The 21,414-nt window shown below is 43.9% G+C and overlaps 1 protein-coding gene across 2 annotated transcripts in view; it reads right to left on the bottom strand.

Annotated features, from left to right (window-relative positions):
* sfswap (splicing factor SWAP) overlaps positions 1-21,414 on the bottom strand; it is a 107,176-nt gene that overhangs the window by 39,922 nt on the left and 45,840 nt on the right. For both annotated transcript variants that reach the window (XM_080419965.1, XM_080419966.1), the window contains exons 11-14: positions 19,142-19,220; positions 18,904-19,004; positions 18,516-18,645; positions 13,040-13,212 (exon numbers count right to left, since the gene is read on the bottom strand). In XM_080419965.1, coding sequence (XP_080276091.1) covers positions 13,040-13,212; positions 18,516-18,645; positions 18,904-19,004; positions 19,142-19,220 — 483 coding nt within the window. The remainder of the gene's footprint in view (positions 1-13,039; positions 13,213-18,515; positions 18,646-18,903; positions 19,005-19,141; positions 19,221-21,414) is intronic.

The following is a 21,414-nucleotide window of genomic DNA, read 5'->3' as shown; positions in this document are numbered from 1 at the left end:
ACCCAGTGACCCCATTCTGGGGCAACCAGTATCACCATCAGCCCCTGGTCCCTCACTCTCACGAGTGTGGGACCTAACAGGGACAGCGGAGGAAAGCATAAAAAGAGTTCTGAGCCATTCGTGCACTAGTGCATTTCGACCCAGAGGCACTGCACCCTCCACTGGGAAGAACAACGGACATCCCGTGTCTTCCAGTGAAGCAAAAAGATCCATCTGGGGGCGATCAAACGATCCCAGATCTGTCCTGGTATCTCCGGGTGCAGAGACCATTCGTCTGAGAGGAATCACAGATTCCTCCAGCGACACAGCGTTGTTACACATTCCTCTGTGACCAACACACGACAGCAACTGCCCAATCGTCTTAGCGATACGGCTAAGGCCATCATACCTGACATTTCCATGCACATTTTGAAGGAGACCCTCCGGCCCGTGTAAAATTGTGCTAGGCAGGACAAAAAGGACTGATCCTTTTCGGTGGCGGGCTGGCTCTGAACGATAGCGAGTTCAGAGTCCTGCCTATGAAATTCGCCGTCTGTGCAGGCACCAACACGCAGTTGACCCTGAAAACCCGATTTCAGTAGGTGAGACACCACTTTCTGAGTATGCTGCCTTGCCGCCGATTCTTGAGTCGGCTTGTAGCAGCCCATCGTCTATGTAAGACGCTATGCGAGTGCCTTCTCTTCTCAGAGGGCCAATCGCAACCTGCGTGAATTCGACGAATACTCTGGGGCTGAGGACGTTACAAACGGTAGCACCGTGTATTCGTAATTTCAACCTCAGAACCCTAACCGCAGAGATTTCTGTGTGGTGCGTAAAAGGAGCATAAAAATAGGCGTCTTTTAGGTCTATCAATGTGAACCAGTCTCTCTGGCGCACCATGTGGAGGAGAGACGGATTTGATAACATCCTGAATTTGAACACCTTTAGATACTGATTGAGGGCTCTTAGGTCCAGTATCGGACGCAGCCCCCCCCCCTTCTTTTTGACCAGGAAATAGCACGAGTAGAGCCCGCTGTTCGCTTGGTCTCTGGGTATTTCTTGTACAGTTCTTTTTCCCAACAGGGAGAATTGTCTTCCTGTAGAAAGTCGCCCGCCAGTCCCCTGCTTAAGAGAAAATAGCTTTCACTAGCATGGGGAGGTCTCGAGGCGAACTGTAGTATATATCCCCTGGATATAGAGTGCAGCTGTATAGTGGTTGAACAGAGTCGACCGTGAGCCGTTCCCTTGGGGACAGGGCGTAATCGTCCTCTCCCCATGGCGAGCATTCACCCCGCTACCATGAAGTGTCCGTGAGACCTCTGTGGTAGCGAGCTCGTGTCCCTTATGTTCTGGTTTTGTCCTGTTTCATTTCTTTTTGCCGTGCCCCTGAAAATCAGGCTGTAACGGTTTGAAATTTTATTGGAGAAACAGGTAGAGAGGGTTCAATTTCTAATAACCACTCCGATGTCTTGCCATAAGGAGACATCTTGGTCATAGTATCAGCGAACCGGGGTTACAGTCGTAACCCATGTTTACATTCACACAACATTATCCACATAATGTATAGTGTGTAAAGTCATTCTCCCTTCCATCGGGTGGTGGAGCGTGTTCACCCCGCCCCGCCCGGTCACCAGAACTCTAGGACCACCAGAGAGAGAGGGGGAGGCGGTGTCCACCGTCTCCTCCTGACATAGTCCCAGCCATGTCCCTCTCCTTTCTTTATTTCGCTCTTGTAGAGTAGCTGCCCGAGGCCTGCCTCTGGCTGGCTAGGGTGCCCCCCCTGGCCTGTAGGTTGCAAGCAGGAGCGCCTGCCGTTTAGGCGACGCGTGCTTCGCAATGGAGTTGGGCTCTCGTGTCAGAGCCGTGGCTTCTGACGTGAGGTGTGTGGCAACCCCTTCTTCCACGGGTAGCGGGAAGAGTAGGGCTCAGCCCAGGACACGTCAACTGTTGTCCCAGTGCTGGTTGCCAACGGGAGTAGGCATTAAACCGTTCTCCCATACTGGCTGCGGCTGTGGCCATAGGCTACGCCGCTGGTAACTCGAGGTCGAGTATGAGTCGTGGGGAGAGGCTCGTTTTACTGGCCAATCGCCTGCTCAATGACCTGGTTATAGGGGACATATTCTGTACCCTGGAGTAGTTGGGCCTCGTCCGTGTCCTCTTCCTAACTTGGTGTAGAAGGGACGCCTCGCGGGGTTTGGGGGGGTTCGTCCCCCTCCGCCCCGGTGGACGTGGACTCCTATGGCCGGGTCAAACATTTGGAAATGTATGGCCCGTTTTCTGACGAACCTAGGTTCAGTCAGTCCGCATGCTATGCGGAACGGACCTTCCTCACACGGCCCTCGGGCTGCGTGGGTCGGTCCCAGGCAAATAACACATGAGTTGTGTCCGTCGTGACACGACATTCTATTCCCGCAGACCCCGCACTCTTTCGAGGGACAGGGGTCCCTTCGTTGCTGGGCTGCAGCGGTCATTGTTCACAACACGCGTGGAGCCTGTTTGTGGCAAGGTCTGTAAAACAGGGGAGTCGTGTATGGGAGAAAAACTTGCTAAGCTTTTATTGTCCCAGAGAAACAACACGATGTCGGTGTTAGCGTGTAGCTAACTGTAGCCTGCCCAGCTGGTAGTTTATGATGCTAGCTGGTGGCTTGCAGAGCTGTCCCAAAGAAAAACACTAAGAGCGGAAGACGCTGGTGTGTTTGCTCGGTTTTAGCTCGTGGCTAAGAGGCCACCTTAGAGAGAAAAACACGATGTGGAGCAGTGATGCTGTCGTGTTTTACTCGGTGATAGCACGCAGTGTGCAAAACGTGTTGCTAGTGGGAGCTCTAAGCTTACCGATGGCAACGTGCTAAGCAAGCTGGTAGCATATTATGCTAGTTGGTGGCGTGCAGGGCTGTCTCTGAAAGAACACAGTAGGAGCGGACGACGCTGGTGTGTTTGCCCGGTGTTTAGCTCATGGCTAAAAACCACCTCGGAGAGAAAACACGATGTGAAGCAGGTTATGCTGTCGTGTTTACTCTGTGTCAGCACGCAGTGTGTAACGTGTTGCTAGTGGGAGCTTGTTAAGCTCACCGATGGCAACGCACTAAGCTAGCTGGTAGCGTATTATGCTAGTTGGTGGCGTGCAGGGCTGTCCCAGAGAAAAAACACACTAAGAGTGTAAACACTGGTGTGTTTGTTCAGTGTTTTAGCTCTTGGCTAAGAATCACCTCGGAGAAAACCACGATGTAAAGCAGAGATGCTGCCGTGTTTGCTGTAGCCTGCCAAACGTGTTGTTAGTGGGAGTTTATTAAACTCACCGGTGACAACATGCTAAAAACTAGCTGGTATCCTATGATGCTAGTTGGTGGCGTGCAGCGCTGACCCAGAGAAAGCACACTAAGAGCGGACGACGCTGGTGTGTTTACTCGGTGTTAGCTCGTGGGTAAAAAGTCACCCTGGAGAAAAACACGATCTTAAGATGTCGTGTTTACTCTGTGTTAGCATGATAGCCTGCAAGCAGTGTCGCTAGTGGGAGCTTGTTAAGCTCCCGGTGACGACGCGCTACGCTAGCTGGTAGTATATGATGCTAGTCGGTGGCGTCTCGCACTCTTTCTGCGGGACCGGGGCTCTGTTGGACCCGGTCCGGCTCTTCGGAGCTGCGGAGGCCATGTTCACGTTAAGCGTTTTAAGCTTGAAGAACGGAACAGGGAGGAGGGAAAAACAAAACACGGGGGCCGAGCAGACTATGCTGGCGTGTTTGTTTTTCTCCTAGCTAGCTCGGGGCTAACTGTGGCTAGCAGCCCGTGGGGCTGAGGAGAGCTTATTAGGCTCATCCCCTGGCTCACGGCTACTAGACTGAGAAGTAGCAGACTATACTACACGTTAGCAATTTAAGCTAGAAAAACTAGGGAACATGTTAAGTTCCTCTAGGAAGAACCGTGCGATATTGTCACAGGTTTTGTAAAGAAAGTCAACACCTACCGTCAGCAGCGTCTCGCGGTCCAAGATATTATCCTGTCCTGATGAGACTTTCGCCGTGCCGACTCCATAAGGTGGACTGAGAAGGTGCTTCCTCGATCGAACGAGAAGAAAAACTGAATTACGGAAAATGACTCTCCCCTGACTTATATAGGATGGAGGGCGGGCCCTCCAGTCAGAGGGAGGTCAGAATCCAGCCAAAGGTTTGTCTGGAGTTTATAAGGTAATGCTTCTGTGATCACGCCAGAGGGCGCTCTCCCATAGGCGAGACATCGAGTGAATATTTGAAATAAAACTCTATGCAACTTCAAAAACTGCTGGAGTACAGTGATATAACTGGTGACACGACCCCGCCCACTACCACCTGGCGAAACAGGTGAACTTCTTGCCCCCCCCCCTCAGTCACTGGTCCCACATGAGAAGAAACTGACACACTGCATTCATCATGTAGAGAGCCATGGTTTACATCAAAGGTCCTTGACCAAACCTCATTTACACTACAAAGGACTCCTGCCTTGTCCATCCATTTGTGATTTCAAAAAGAGGAGCCTTTATCAGTAGTTTGTTGCATCATACTGTTACAAGAGAGATTACATTACATCTGTAAGAGACATGGATGAAAGGGAATAGTGTATTGATGTTAGATTTGAAACTAATTGCACGATTATTTGGGGCCTCGTTACTTGATTGACCACATTCACACAGAGGTAATTTTACCAACGTGACTCTGGACTGCATCTTGCGTCTGGAAAGGCTCCTTTGATCTTGTTGTCATATTACATAGATAATGATGGGGCTGTGCCTCAGGGGTCCTACAGTATACAGTACTGGTTGGATATCCCCACCTGGAATCTAACCCATCATCCTTTATGTATGTGCATCACCTCATCGGGCCCCATCTTCCGTCCGGAGAAATGCAGCGCTATCCTACAAATGGCGCAGGTCTCATATTTACCTCTTGCGCCCCCGTTGTCTAAATATCAAATAATCTTGCGCCTATTTAGCGCTCATGGGTGTGTTATTCATAAAATTTCACAAAACAGAGAGAAATGGCGAGGAGATGTGCTATCTTATGCTTGATATAATATGTGACTGGGACTGCGCATCCAGACTGTGTGCCGCCTAACTACCAAAATTGGCGTGGACACACCCAAGATGCAGTTATCACCGTGTGCTATGCGCCTTGTGTCGCCAAAATAGGGCCAATAGTGTCACATTAACTCACTAGCCTTAAGGCCAATTAATACTTACTCACATCAACAATTCTTTCAGTGCAAAATTACTATACGGCAAAGACAAAATATTAATCAAGGCTATTTATTTGTATCCGCACTTAAGAATTTTAATATGAGAGCCAATCAGTGGTTGAGTGCATCCTCTAATACATTGGAGAGAAGTACCGTCATCATTTTCGCACTAAACACAACAACAACATATCACATGTGACTAACAACAAGCCACAACACGCGCGATTAATTTACGGGTGGCGTAGGCTACTTTTCATTGCTCACCACACATTTGCCTCCTCGGAGCATAATTAATTGCGTCCAGCACAAACTCACAACATTACGGGTAGACCATGTTGTTCCCTAGCGTCAGCACCGACCAGCGCCGAGCGAAACCGAAAGACCGCGAGCCAACGCTGTGCTCCACACACACCCCCACCCCCACACAGCTTTTGTGGGTCTTTGCGAAATCCCGAAGTGGAGTTTTGGTCATTGGAACGGTGATGCACGTCACCCGTTTGTGAAGTCCCTGGAGTGGATTTAGGGGAGCGTCAGAGTGTTTGTGTTGGAGTGCCTCAGTGCGGCTGCAGAGTTCATGTGCAGAGTTCATGTGCAGTTTAAAAAATAAATAAATAAATAAAAATGTAAACGTTGTTTTGGGGATTTTTTATCCCACGGCACTTTTGTGGGTCTTTGCGAAATCCCGAAGTGGCGTTTTGGTCATTGGAACGGTGATGCACGTCACCCCTTTGTGAAGTGGGTATTTTCAAACCCTGGAGTGGATTTAGGGGAGTGTCAGAGTGTTTGTGTTGGAGCACCTCAGTGCGGCTGAAGAGTTCATGTGCAACCTCTTGCATGCGTGGCTGTGGCTTTACAGTTTTCCTTCGCCGTGTCTGTAGGTCTCCAGGGATCCCCAAGGGTCTCCAGGGAACCCGCGAAACAGAGGGGAGCACAGGACACTCAGCGTTGCCATGTCCTCTGATTATACGCGCATTTGCCTTACTTTTCACCACAGCGTTGCCATGTCTGAAAATCATAAGCGACTTTGCCCTACTTTCACACAACACTCTCTCTCTCACTGTGAGGTGGCTGTAAGGTGGATCTGCGATGCGAAGTGGACGACGCGTCACGCTAGACGTGTAGCGTAGCGGCCCGAACTTCTAGTATTGAATAAAAAGGAAGTCTCGCACACCGTCTTCACTTACAGGAGTAGTTTATTAGGCTACAACGTTTCGGTCTAAACAACCTTCATCAGGACATTGATGATGGACCTGATGACGATCGTTTAGACCTAAACGTTGTAGCCTAATAAACTACTCCTATAAGTGAAGACAGTGTGGGCGGGACTTCCTTTTTTATTCATGTTGCACTGGTTCCCTGCTCGTACGCACCTGTCCCTGTAGGTGTGCAATAGGACCTTTCCCTACTGAGTGCATATTGAAAAATTAATGCAGCCTACACAGACCTATTGGTGCAGCTCTCCGATGCTTTAGCCGCATTGGAAGAATTGTCATGCAGTTTCCCATGAGTAGTATGACATAAGAGCCATGTGAATATCATCAATAGTGTTTGTTCAAAGGTGAAGCTCTCCGATGCTTTACCAGCATTGGACAAATTGGCAAGCAGTTTCCCCTGAGTAGTATGACATAAGAGCCATGTGAATATCATCAATAGTGTTTATTCAAACTCTTGCACTTTTATGAGGATGAACTGAGATACGAGAACGAGCGACGAGCCTTCTGACCCCTCCCTGTTAGCACTAAAACATTCGCTGACATGCAATGAATCAACATTAACACAATGCACACAAACAGACCCGCAGGGTATGGCTGAGTGGCTGTGGGTGAACCGTGGGCGAGTAAGCACCAACACATCCAACTTTGAATAACATAAAATGTAACTTGTATAAAAATGTGTGTTCTGTGGGACAAAAAAAACTATTTGCAGCAGCAAAAAGTCTCGGTGTGAAGTAGTATTTTGGGAACGACAGTTATTACAACTGTTAGCAAAAGTCATGGGAGATTCGAAGCTCTGCAAGCGGAATTTCTTTGCTCCTATGCTCTGCCTATATACATTTCATTGTATATACAGGCAGTGCCTCTCCCTGTTGTAAAACCTTTTTCAGTAAAAATAAGCCCGTCTCTGGGCACTGAATAATGTGCTTTGATGAGGGAGAATAAACATCCCTTATTTACAGCAGGACAAGGACAAGAAGTTCGGGCTTTATCGCTGTCTCCAGGTTTTGTTGCAGTGGCAGCGACAACAACAACAACAACAGAATACTGCCATTGTATGCAGCAGTAAATATTGGAGACATGGGACTAAAAAACAACAACTTAAGACTGCTGTTGTGTATGACAGCCACTGCAGGAGACAACTGTAACCGTCAACAAGCACAACAGGAGACAAGAGCTTTGTAGGTGGCCATCACACGAGACATAATTGCAGAAAACGAAAGCTACTGGAGATAGCCTTTGCGTTTGTCTTTTACCGTGGGGAGAAAGACTTAATTGTCAACATCAACCATTTGATGTTGTAGGTAATAACCGTAGGAAACAGCTATAATCAGTTTAATATAATCAAACCAAACTATGCGGTACACTCAATCAGTATAAACACCACATCATAGTTAAATTGTAGATGATGACAGCGTGTTGTTCAGATGATGGTTTACTTGAGTGAACCTTCAAATGAGTCTAAAACCACTCCGTTGGGAGGAAATTAGGGAAATCTATCCTTAAAAGGAAGGATAAATGCTGCCAATCCTCCGCCTATGTCTGAGAAAGATTTATGGATGAATGGATTTGGAGAAAAAAAATCACTTGAACGTTGCAAAGCAAACGAGAGAAAAATAAGTCAGAGGAAGGGAGATAGAATGCCTTGGAGGGGAGTGAGGAGGAGTTACACTGAGAATGTAATGCAGTGAGAGGATGTCGAGAGATGCATCTCCTACAGTAGAATGGGGTTCGGTAAAAGGCCATCATTATTTCCCTGACGCCTGTGTAAATCTCTTTTCTCAGCCTATTGGGGATAAGAGAGAAGCAGAGCAGTATCCAGGCCTAGAAGCAATACAACAAGACATAAGCACTGAGTCCACTAAAACATTAAGTATAACATTTTAAGCGATAATGTGAGGCTCATGACTAAGAGAGTGTGTGTGTGCGTGCGTGCATGCATGTGTGTGTGTGTGTGCACATGTGTGCTCGCGAGTGAATGACATATGAAAGAAGGGAGAAACAATGTGTTCAGTTGTCTGCAGACATGATTTTGTCTTAAGGCCATCCCAGACAAAATTGTTCCTCATAAACAATGGTTTGGGGGCTTATGTCTTCAAGTGCGAGAGGGCCAGGGATGGGCATTTACGAGCGATCCATGGAGACCTAGGCTTGGACAAAGCTTTGGCAATGTCAGAAATGCGGGGCTACAATCGAATAGTATCGTGTAGCAGACACTATGCTGGCCTATGTTAAGTAAGATGGCCAAAATGAGCCAAAGTGTGTAACCTTTCGCCAGCACGCAAAATTTGATGCAGAAACAGATGTGATGTTTAGACATGTACTGTAAGAGAATGAAATGGATTTCAAAATGTACAGAAAGTTACATGTCCAATATATGGCCCTTTCTACAAAAATCTACCTCATCTCTGTCCCTTGCCTACGGCAGGTGCTTACTTATAGCCTTTGCTGGTTCTCTAGATGAACGATGTGTCATCAAACAGAAAGTGCATCTTTAAAATACCGTTTTGGACCAGTTTCATGATGCAAAGCCTCATGGGTCCAGTCGGCAGTCTGTCAAAACCAAGTCATGACTTATTTGGGTAAAACAGCCTTTCAGCTCCATTCAGTGGCACTGCCTGGAGAAAGCTTGTGGCAGTATCTCAAGCATAACAGATTTTTACTTTCTCGCAATAGAAAATGCTGATGTTATGATACGAGGATGTTCCCTTAGCTGCAAGATAAGGATGGAGGAAAAATAGTTTTATGTAACTTTATGTAAGGCGAAGAGGCAATCATTAGGGGATAAAACTTCAGGCTTTAGGGATAGAACTTACTTAAGGTTTTTTTGTTTAATGCAAATACGCACAGAGATGCCGCGTGCCATTCAGTCAGCATGGCTCATTAAGAGCCAGGTAACAGATGCAGCGGTCCCAACACATCCGCAGTTACCTTGCTGTCGGGCAGAAACATTGTATCTCCATATTTCAACTTTTAATGTTTTTTTCGTAAATTGAATTCTTATTGTGCGAAGAATTATTACTTTGTTGCACAAAAGTCAAGAAAATAGGCCATCTACAAGCTCACAAGATTTCAGATTGTCTATTTCCGCTACTTTTGAAAAATGTTCAATGTTTTAAAGTCTGTCTGTGGGTTTCAAAAATAGTTAACCAAGGATAAAATTAAAATAGTCACTACATTGGATCAGATTGGAACGCAGGTTCATATTTTTTCCATCTCCTGAAAAGTAACGGTTTTGGAAATACAAGAGTTCCATCCAACAGCGACGGTATACAACTGCATACAGCCATTCATGCGTGTGTGTGTGTGGGCGCGCACGCACTCGTGTGTGTGTGTGTGTGTGTGTGCACGCGTTTGTGTATACACTCCATCAAAGCATTGCTTTCTAATCACAGAGCCTATGAGCATCGCAATGTGACACACACACACACACACACAAGGGGGAAGCTCCAGGAAGTGTGCATTAGTGTCAGCAGCACCAATTAAGGTCCGTTTCTCTCGGTAGGCTGATGAAGATGAAGAGGGCTTCTCGGGGGACCAGACATTCATGTCTTAATCTCCTAATGCATGGCCGGGAAACTCACCAGGAAAGCTACTATCAATACGGCCAGACATTCACACATGCATAAGCATGCAAGCACACACGCATGTACACACAGGTGCAGGTGCACGAGAGAACTTCAAACGCAGAGGATCGGTGAAGAAAATTTTTTTTTTACGAGGTAACAAACATAATCCCTGATAGGGTTTGACCAGTTCTCGGTTTGCACTTGGAAATGTTGCACTGACTGTCAGAACGACAGAGCAGCTTATTAGCGGCATGGTTGCAGTTATTTATTTCTAAATCTAGAGCAGGCAATTATTTTACCACTTTTTTTATCCTTCCAATTCAGTCACTATGCCAATTAACCCTGCCCACACGTCTGTGGTTTGCCATTGCTAGTGTACCCTACTGGCTCACCTGCCAGTGAGGAGCCCCCACCGGGAGGATGTAGTGACCCTGTCCTGCTATTCCCATTCAACAACACCCACTGACAAGTGTCGCCCAAGCCCGTAGGAGTCGCTACCTCCCCCAAACTTATCCAATCGTCAAATATCCAATTGTACAGCATAGACTGGTAGTTTACCACTGCCCCACGTGAGCGCCCACATGGTCTGAAACTGAAAAGGAATCAAGTTCGTTTGCCGTCTGTCTGTTGTATAGGTCTATCTGCATTCTGCACATTCACACAGCACACATACACAAACACACAGGGAATCCGAGTATATCAGTGTGACAGAGAAATTCCAGTATCATTTCAGACTTTCCATCATCGGATATCAGCTGTCAAAGAGAAAATGAAATAATTCAGAATTTTGAAAAGAAAGAAAGAAAAAAAGTGACAGCTCTAACTCTGTGTTCACTGTCTGATGGATGATTTGAGCTAATTAACTGCAAGCAGTCGCTCCGGTAGCAGTGCAATGATAAAAGGCAGATATAACAGCAGGAGAAAATGACAACTAACTGATTGACAAATTTTGCCCAAAAGATCAGCTGCAGTCTACTTCTTTAAACCGTTAAATGAGGGGGAAAGGAAACAATGTTTAACCACATGAACCCTGGCATCCCTAATTCGGGCACACGAAAAAGAAAAAAAAAGGAAAAGAGAAAAAAGAAGAAATCAAGCTTTTTCCAAAACGTCTATTTTTTTAATAGATTTTTTGGAAGCTCACAGCGTGTCATGACGAGACGCGTTGTGACTTGTGAGCTTGCTTGTATATCCACTATTTCCGTAAGTTATATGCAACAACGTATAATAGGGCTTAAGTAGTTAACCACTTGAATCCAAGCATCAGGGACCAAGTACAAAGGCAACTCAGGTCCGGTTTACTAAGTGCAGTTTGTTTGTGCTTATTTCATTGCATGCTATTGTCTGTTTATATTGCATTGTTTGCTTTCTGTTTTTTTTTTACCTGTACAGCACTTTGATTGACCTGGTCATGTTAAATGTGCTATATAAATAAACTTTGATTTGATTTGAACTGACAATACAATGGACAGCAGAAATACATGACTACCAGCGACCACAATAAGTTGTTTACCATTTCCTGGAATCACTTGTGGGGTGCATCATGCATAGTAGCACACAGGCAAAGACACAGGAAGACAAGGAAACTCATCCAAACATCCACCCACCCACTTCAGGCAGAAGTGTGCATGGAGGCGTGCAGACTCAGGGAAAAGCACCAACAACATGCCGACACGCTATAGGAGGATCAACAGACACCCCTTTATACAGGTAACTTAGCATGTCATGTCATGTCTGTCACAAGCAGGGGAACACAAATAATAAAAATACAAATAAATAAAATAAAATTAGAGATATACAAGGCTACTAACTTTATGGATTTTTTATTTTCTTTGTTATTATACCCCATGGGACACTGCCATGCAAACACCAGCCAATTTTAATATTACTAATAAATTGTTGGTTTGCATGGGTGTTGCGTAGTCTCTACTGTGATATATTATGCAAGGGATAATTGACGGCAAGGCGGTCATTGTTGAGAAATAAACCCTGAGGCGAAGCCAAGGGGTTTAATAATCCTGAAGTCTAAACAATGACCGCCTCGCCGTCAATTATTCCGCTTATTACATGGCTACTTAATAAATAAATGAATACATTGACCGAAAAGTAACAACAAAATAAAGTATTTCCTTGCTTACGGTAATGAAAGTATTTCATTAATTTATGCCAGGTGCGGCCATCCATCCAGCGCAACACTGTCGCCTTGGAGAACAACAGCATGTGTTGATCAAATAGAATACATTTTTGGTTACTGCATTGTCAATTTCTCGCTTGAAATGTTTTCAAAAACATTCTTGAGAGCAATGTTTAGCTGTAAATGACATTGTGCCTTTGTTTACATGGCTGCCGTGTTGGATACGGCACAAAATCAAACAGCGCAGCAGGTGCTCTGAGCCTTTGATTAGACAGCGGTCTGTTATTGAGCTCATCGGTCATTATCCAGAAATAACACACAGCTGAATTCAGTGATTGACCAATCCGAATCAAGCATTCAACCTAGCCGTGTAATAATACAGTATAACTTATACAATTGGGGTGGTTGTATTTGGTCTCCTTGTGGTTGTATTTGGTCTCCTTGTTCTTCTATTTACATTTAGATCCTGTGTCTGGTTTGATATGACTGGTTGACTGTTGAAGTGCTACTGCCCGAAGGTCAGAATTCAATATCTCCCATGAGCAAGCAGGCAGGCTCTATTAGCTCAGTGGAAAAAGGTTCAGCACTCGCACAGGAGACTTGAATTCGGGTTTGAATCCGGGGTAGGACATGAAAGCTACTGAGTGCAGCTTTGTTGACCGCGGTCCCCCAGGAGTCTATACTTGTTCCCCTCCTTTTTTCTCTGTACATCAAATATCTTCGCCGGAAATAGCCAATCTACAAACATGTCGCAGCACAGCTACTGTATTTTTGCCTATTTTATTACATGCCCAGAATAGGAACACTAGAGCTCATGTGGTTAAATTCTTGTTTTTCCACAAAATTATTGTTTATGGCCACTGCGTAATGATTATGAAAACAAAAAGGAAATAAACCCCCACAACCATCCAACCACTCCACATGTGATGTGGTGTCTACCTCTGCTCTCTTGGCTTCAGGCTCTCCAGTGAGGGGTCCGCGGAGGTTCTGGAGGAACAGAGCGGCCTTCCTCTTCCTCTCTGCCTGCAGCTGTTTCTCCTTGGATTCCTTGGAGGCCTGGGCCAGTTTCTCCCTTGCTGCGGCAGCGAGACGATCCTCCAGCTTCTGTTTGGCTGGGAAGACAATGCAAAACATGGTTAGGAAAAGAGGAAGGCTGTCTTCTCCACACAGCCTCTGCAACTATTTCTTCTGCTTTTTTTTCTCTTTTTTTTAAAGCAACACCTACACGTTCATCTACTTTCTGCTTGGCTGGGCGAGAAGCAGGGAAGAGTGTCCATTATTTTGACAGTTACCAGTATGTGTGAGGGAAACAGCTCTGCTTCAGAGGTTCGAGTAAGTTCTGTGTTACGCGGTTGAGTTTATGATGAGCTCTAACTTTCTCAGGGTTTTTTATTTTTATTGGAGGGAAGACAAGGACAGAAGAGGAGGAGATGATGGAACATTGGGCGACGACAGGTAGAGGAAGGACCACTGATGGACAGGGTGTGGGGGAGTGGACAATATAAAAGGAGGAATGTCATGAGGTAGATTGAGATGGAACTATAGAGAGGCAGATTGTGAAGGGTGATTTGTATTGCGTGCAGGTGTCACGCACCAAAAATAAAAAAAAGGTCACAACGTGCCGCAGCACGATGCGTTGTGAGCTTGTAGATCTTCTATTTCCAGTGTGCGACACGGCGCACAACCAAGTATAAATGAGGCGACAAGGGGAGAGAGAAAGGCAGGATGGAGAGAAAAGAAAGAAGAACAAAACAGAGAGGGGGAAGCCAGACAGAGATGGGGGGGGGGGTGCAAAAACAAGCAATGAGACAACACATGAGAGAAAACAAGTCATTAAAGTTATTGGTGCTATATGTGTGTGCGCGCACACACTTTTTTCTCTCCTGGGTTAAAAATAAGGCTGCCTGCTGAAGCAAATCATGTTTGAGTGAGTCATGAACAATGAAGGCATAGTGGGGCACACATCTCCACAATTCATGGCACAATGCCAGTTCTGACTTACTTTACCCATTACCTGGCAACAAACACATTACAAGTGCAATCTTGGGGTGTGCATAGATGAGCCATGCAGCTCATCGCCAGCATTGAGCTTTGACCACCAAATTGTACCATGTGTCAGATCTACTTATCTTCGCCAGGAGATCATGCTTTCGCCTGTGTGTGTGTGTGTGTGTGTGTGTATGCTGTGTGTGTCTGCAGCTAATCTTGCAAACTATGAGGCCGATGACCATCATATTTGACCTCTTGCCATGGCACAAGATCTTCAAGAGGAGGTTGTGCCTTGTTGGTCTTGCTCATTAACGCGTACGCTGTCCACAGACTCTCGCGGCTACACCGATGTGCTAAGTATAATCAGGCCTTTAGAGTTTAATAGATCAACTGTCGAATCTTATATTGTTATTTCATATTTTCTCTGGAGCACCACAGCTGAATGACGCTATAGAAGCATGTACCAACATACTGAACAAATATTATTTCTATGCTGGTGCGTGATTATTTGAATTAATCAGATGCAAAGTTTCCAACTCAGACATGCATAAACACACACGCGCGCACACGCGCGGATGATTTTCTTTTTTCTTTTTCAGTTTCATTTGTAAGTTGTTGGCTACTTTTGTTTTAACCCATTAAGTGCCAGAGGTATTTTCATATTTTTTTAGCCAGTGCCAGAGTTTTTCATTGAAAAAAATAAAGTACTCAGGAGCCGAGATACAGAATTTTAAAGTTTTAAGTTAACAAGGAAGTGGATAGGAGTCTAGATCTTTGAACAATCATATCTCCTTGGTCTTTGGGTCAAATTGAAAAAAAAAAAAAAAAAAAAAAATCACTTCACGTAGATCTACGCGATTGGCACGTGGCGGCTTTAAATAGGTTTGCGTAGATCTACGTGATTGGCAGTGAATCAGTTAATATTATTCATTTTATTTTCATGCAACTGTCAGCGACAGCCGCAGCCAGAGGCACTATGTTTTCAGTTTGTCCACCTGCACGTCCGTTTGTTTGTCCATCAATCCATCCCATTCTCGTGAATCTCAAGAACAGAACCTCCATTCGACCAAAGGATGAACCGATTATAATTTGGTAACCAGGGGTCAAAGGTCAGGATCACTGTGACATCGCAAAACTTTTATACATGCCAATATAGTGATAACTTATTTGGCCAAAAATACGCCTATTGTAACACCTTTTATTAAAATCCTTCAAAGTCTTCCCAATATACTGTATGATATGACTCTGGACAGACATGGATCTAAAGTACAACTGGTTGGCAGAGACATACAACTGTAATAATTTTTTTCCTTCTTTTTTCAATAGTTTTAAAGCCAATATTTTAAATGTAGCTTGTTTTTCTCACACACATTACTCACACTGTAGTTTTACTTTTCATTTTAATGAATAGATTTCATTCATCGATTTTTCTCACATTTGTTTCAGTTAACTCTAATAACCTTGTGACACACACACACACACACACACACACACACGATTTGACCTGTGAGTGACCACAGTAAGTGACCACAGTGAGTGAGCATGTGTGCAATCCTTCTCCAGTCCATCGATACAGATTAGCCTTGTTCTGTCTGCCATTGATTCCCTGCAACTTAACCAAGTCGCAGCCAGCTGACGGACAGCCAATTCATTCACATATTCATTAGACTACCCCAGTGTCTGCCTGTCTGCTCTGAGGGCCATCATTACACTACTAGTGTCTTCTGTTGGACGTAAGGAAACACTACCGTACAAATGATGAGCTTGTAATGTCTATCTGCTTAATCTGTGTGACTATACAGGATCAGTTACTTGTACTGTTACTTACACAACACACATTGCTTTTTGATCACACTGCACCATTCCTTTTCAGTCGTTCATTCCAACTAAAGACAAAATATGGATCACGAAAACATGCAGAAATCATGTAATCTATTGCTACAGACGGATACAGGATGTTTCACAAGATGTGAAACGCAGAATTATAGCGGACGATTACGTGGACATAATGAGAAAAGCTGAATAACTGACAATTATAAGGACATGACAGAAATAATACATTTTCAATGAGCCAATCGACCGCATGAATAGAGTATATTAAAAAAAGATTTACATCTTACAACAGTGGAAAATTTTACATTTTACAACAGGGGACATTTTTAAGACTGGAGGGACAAATAAGAACCCCTTGTTGGGCAGTTGACAAATGTCAAACATACTGTACTGATTGTAAATGTGTGTTAGAATTGCTAAATGTTTGTCGTATGCAAAGACTTGCAGCAGACATGTCTGAACCTTCAGCAATGTTAATATAAATACAAATAAAAAAACTGGATAAAACTCGTTTGTGCAAATTTTTAATTAATGGACTATTAATTTAAAGATGTAAATTACCGTAATCATATTCTAACCTATGGACCAAGAAAATAGAATGCCAGGGCTAATGTGGTTAAAGAAATGAACTGTGTCTGTCTTTTATAGTCTGGTATTCAGTATGGTACTTAGAAAGAGTAGATATATGCGAGTGTGTATGTGTATGTGTGTGCGTGCGGCTCTTCTTCACGTCTTGTGCTGAAAAATCTTTTTTTCCCACATCAACGGTAGCAGTTAGAGCTTTGCAACCACATGGCTGAGGAAAGTGTTGCACCGTAACAGCATCACAATTGCATATGTATGAATTCCTACGTGCATTATTTCCCCGTCTTGCGTGCTACCCTATATGCATGCTGAATATTATGAACGACTGCCTGGTATCCATGAATACATTTATCACTCTACCACCAAGAAGCAAGTGGGTTGAGTGTGTGTGTGTGTGTGTGTGTGTGTGTGTGTGTGTGTGTGTGTGTGTGTGTGTGTGTGTGTGTGTGTGTGTGTGTGTGTGTGTATGTGTGTGTGTGTGTTCGTGCGCGTGAGACAGACAGACAGTGAGAGAGAGACAGACAGACAGACAGACAGACAGATAGACAGAGAGAGAATAAAAGCATGTATCTCTATTATGTCTCTGAGAGAAATATGACTGCCGTACTGTACTACAACACTTTGTCCTTCCTGGAAGTTACACCCTGCTGGGATGATTTACAATTTGCGCCCAATGGATTTATCCGTCCTCTCTCTTTTCCCCTCCCACTGATCCCCCAACTCCTGGCTTCCTGTAAAGGAAGGCCATGCCAGAGAGGGGTGTGTGTGTGTGTGTGTGTGTGTGTGTGTGTGTGTGTGTGTGTGTGTGTGTGTGTGTGTGTGTGTGTGTGTGTGCGCGCGTGCGACTGTACTTAGATACTGAAAGGTCTCTTTAATTATAGAACACGCCTGTCGGGTAGGTATCTAAGGAGATGAGAGGAGAAATGGAGACAGTGGGACAGGGGGAAGAGCTATTGTATCACAGACATACATACAGACAGACAGCAGTCTGACCATTGTACACACAGATGGCAGTAGTGAAGCCCCTTTCCCAATTGCACATAAAGCCGTTAATCCACTGGCAATGTTCCATATTGGTGAAAATTTGGGGAACAAGAGCCTGTGTCGATTTCCGTAAAACTTTGTTCTGTAAATGTACCCACTCTCGATCTAGTACCATTTACTCGGTTCATCCGCAGCATAAGTGTGAATTAAAGTTTCCGATTTGATGTTGTGTTCTCAGTTACAGGGACATGTGTGCATTAACAGTCGCTCAGTTGAAAATTTCCAAGTGGTAGAAGTCCCAATTTATCATCCCCAAATGGCTAGTATTGTATTGCTTTAGACATCTCTCGCGCAAGCATTACGCACTGTATCCGTTAGTCATGTAATGTGGGATCAGACACCATTCAGAACTTCTTCATAAAGAGCTTTTTTTATCCAGCAATGTTATGGATTCCATGTGGGAAAGGGGTTTAACACTACACTAACCAAATAGGGATAAACCAAGCTAAGTACTATGATTGGCACCTTTGTCCGGTAAGAATACTTTCCACATGCATAGCCTACACATGTGGAGAAAATTTGCCAATAATGACTGTCCATTGCAGTGCAAACCCTGCTGTTTTATGGTGTCAATTCACAATAGTGACTATAATTGATTAATCATAAAGAGGACACCATCTGTCAAGATTAAAATCTTCCAAAAAAAATTCTAGCCGGACAGTTGGTTAAGTTGTGATTGTTACAATGAATTAATTTGTCGAGCAGTACGGGAGGATTCAGGAGAGGTGGGTGGTTTTCAACCTGGTACTAATCTAACCCAGTGAAGTTACTTTTGCAAGTGCTGTCTTGCTGCTTATTTATTACTATAGTATTTTCTGCTTAGATAAACTGTTTGCCTAGCCAGGGTTTGCTGTGAAAAACTATAAAGGCTAACATATTCCATAGTTATAGGGATAATAATAATAATATAATAAGAAAATATTATATATATATAATTATTTTACAGTTGTAACTGTGGTGTTACCTTGTTTTGCTTCCAACTCCTCCTTAGTGAGGGTGGGTTTCTTCTCTTCTGGTGTCGGGATTGGAAAAGACTCCTTGTCAATCATCTGAGCCCCGCCAATGATAGCCTCTAGTCCTTCCTCACCTAACAGCTTCATGTAAAACTTTAATGTTAGTCATTTTAGGACATTTAAAGGTACTCATTGATACTTTAAAAAGGACATCTCTCTTCAGGAAAGGCAAAATGAAGACTTGTGGGGCACCAAAACACACCTCCACTGAACAGAACTATTTCAAAAGGTAGCAGTGTTTAAATTAAATTAATGTTATAGTTTAATGCCCAATACCAGGTCTGAATGTCACATATAAACAAATGGCAATGGGGGAAATCAGTATTAAATAAACCAAACCTTGTCTTCATCCGAGTCATCATCCAGTCGAACTCGGTTCCTCTCCAGGGGCAACATGTCGTTTTCTTTAGCCTTTATAGCAAAACAGATCGGAGCAAAGGCTGGAGAGCCAGAATGAGGCAGACAAATGGGCATAGGGAGAGAGACAAGACAGAAAATAGGACAAAAATCAGAGAAAACATAGGAAAAACAAACAAACAAATCATTGGATTATGGACCACTAAACCAAGAGGCATACCTTTCATCACCATGGGATCCTTCACATCTGTGTCTGACTGTTCCTTCTCAGCATCGCCTGAACCGTCATGTGTCTCTCTCTGAATGGAGAAAAAAAGAGACAGACAGACAGATAAATAGTAACATAAAAATATGTATGTGCAATCAAATAGAAATTATTTAGCCTGGAGCTCTCAGAGCCTGTAACAGTAGAACCAAATTACATGTTGTAGATTAACTGATTTCAGTCACCGTCTACATTATCAATTAGCGAACCATTAGGTTTTCAGAATAGACAGCTATATAGTGCTTGGGAACAAGCTGGTTTCTAGACACTCTGGAGGCCTACTTGAATCCATTTCTACCTTGTGTGTTTTCATTGAGGTAGAAATGCAATGGTAGGCCAGGGCTGTTTAGCCAGGGCACACATGGATGCGCACACGCGCGTAAACAGACACAGAGACACACACGCACGCACACCTGTACTCTCTTTCTCTGCATCTGCAGGCAGGTCTCATTGACTTGCGGAATGCATCTTTCAGGCAAGAACGGACCACATCCACATTGGGGGGACAGGCCATATGCTATGCATACATAATAATACATAATGTCTTCTGTGTTCAACACACACACAATTACTACAAGTGCAACTGGGAATGCTGCTCCCATGATTTCACACAGCTACCAGTTGGCAGTTGTGACCTGGGTAAGAGAACTCAATATTAATACTCACAAGAAACATAATGTAGTCTGATGTCTGACAGGTTATTTGGCTCCTGACAGAGACATAGTGTATACAAAAACACGCATACTGTACGCTCACACAGCAAAGTCAAAGCTGTGAGCAGAAAAAGAAGGTGAAAAACATTACAGTATTTAACTAAGACTGCTATTCAAGGATGTGACGGAAACAGTTTAGTTCTAGCACAGTGTATTCCAACACACATTAGTATATTATTCTCAATGTGTATTTTGGTGCTAATGATACAGTCCATCAGCATTGTCATGCCCTTGTGATGGTAGGTATTCTACTTGAGTGGTCTACAATGCTATGTTTTAGATCTAATCTAATAATCTTCCTATTACAACATAGAAAGCATATCTAAAGCATAATCTATCACATAACACGTATATTTTCAAATTTGAGGACCTCTGGCTTTATTGCGTTTATATCCTCGGTGATGCTATGACTGTGTGTCGGGAAAGTGCTATTATGTGATATCACCAAATGAAATCAATCAATCAACTGTGCAACAATATTGTGAAAGTGGCACAAGAAACGCTTTCTGTGCATATCGCTGGCCCACATTTGACTTGTACTGCTACATTCATTTACAATTAATAATTGACTTAGTCTTTTCCAGGGCAATTCAACAAAATGAAAGTTGGAATAAGGCAAAAACATTTGTCAAACAACAACAGGGTGCTTTGTCGAGGGATTATAGTGCTAAAAGCAATTTCTTGCACGTTTATTTACTCCAATAAACTTCTGTAGCCACTGCAACATGTACATGTAACCACATGAACCATTGAGTCCCTATTCTGGGGTGATCATTCTGTGAAGATAGCCGATCTACAAGGTCACAACACATCGCCAACGCCAGTGCTTCCAAACTGGGGGTCCCCAAATTAATTTGTGGGGTCCCCAGATGATTAGTTTATGTGCAACATTGCAACAGTTAATAAACTAACATACAGTATAAGCGTATAGGCCAGGTTATTTGCACATTTCTAAAGTTACAATTTAATTACTTTTAATACCAAATTGTCAAATATTACGTAGGAAAGAGGCAAACATTGACATGAAAATAGCCCATCTACAAGCTCACAACGCCTCGCAGTGCGAGGCGCTTGTAGTTCGGCTATTTTCACAATATTTATCTGTGGAACCGAGTCAAACTAAAGTAAATGCCTACAATTCCAAGTGCTTGTCGGGGTGGGGGGGTCCCCAGTTCAAATATGATTATTTTGGGGGGGGGGGGGGGTTGCGGCCTGACAAGTCTGGGAACCCTTGGCCAACATAACGCGTTGTGAGCTTGTATTTTTGATGAAGACATTTAGTGCACAACAATAATATATACAAGTATAACCTTGTATAGAGGCCTCTAAGGACTCCGGTCAACTAGGGTTTAAGTGGTTAAGATGTCTGATTGTCCCTCCCTCCTTCCTTCTTTCCCATTAATGATACTGTCAGAGATGAATGAATCATACATGTCATAGTTGTAACATCATTGTGCACTTATATCCTGTTGGAATTCTAACGTGTTCAATGTTCAAAGTAGAAACATGGGATGG

The sequence above is a fragment of the Gymnoscopelus braueri genome (genome assembly GCF_963280865.1).
Source record: "Gymnoscopelus braueri genome assembly, chromosome: 22".
NCBI lineage: Eukaryota > Metazoa > Chordata > Actinopteri > Myctophiformes > Myctophidae > Gymnoscopelus > Gymnoscopelus braueri.
Note: the sequence above shows the minus strand (reverse complement) of the source record. Positions and strands in the feature narration are given on the sequence as shown.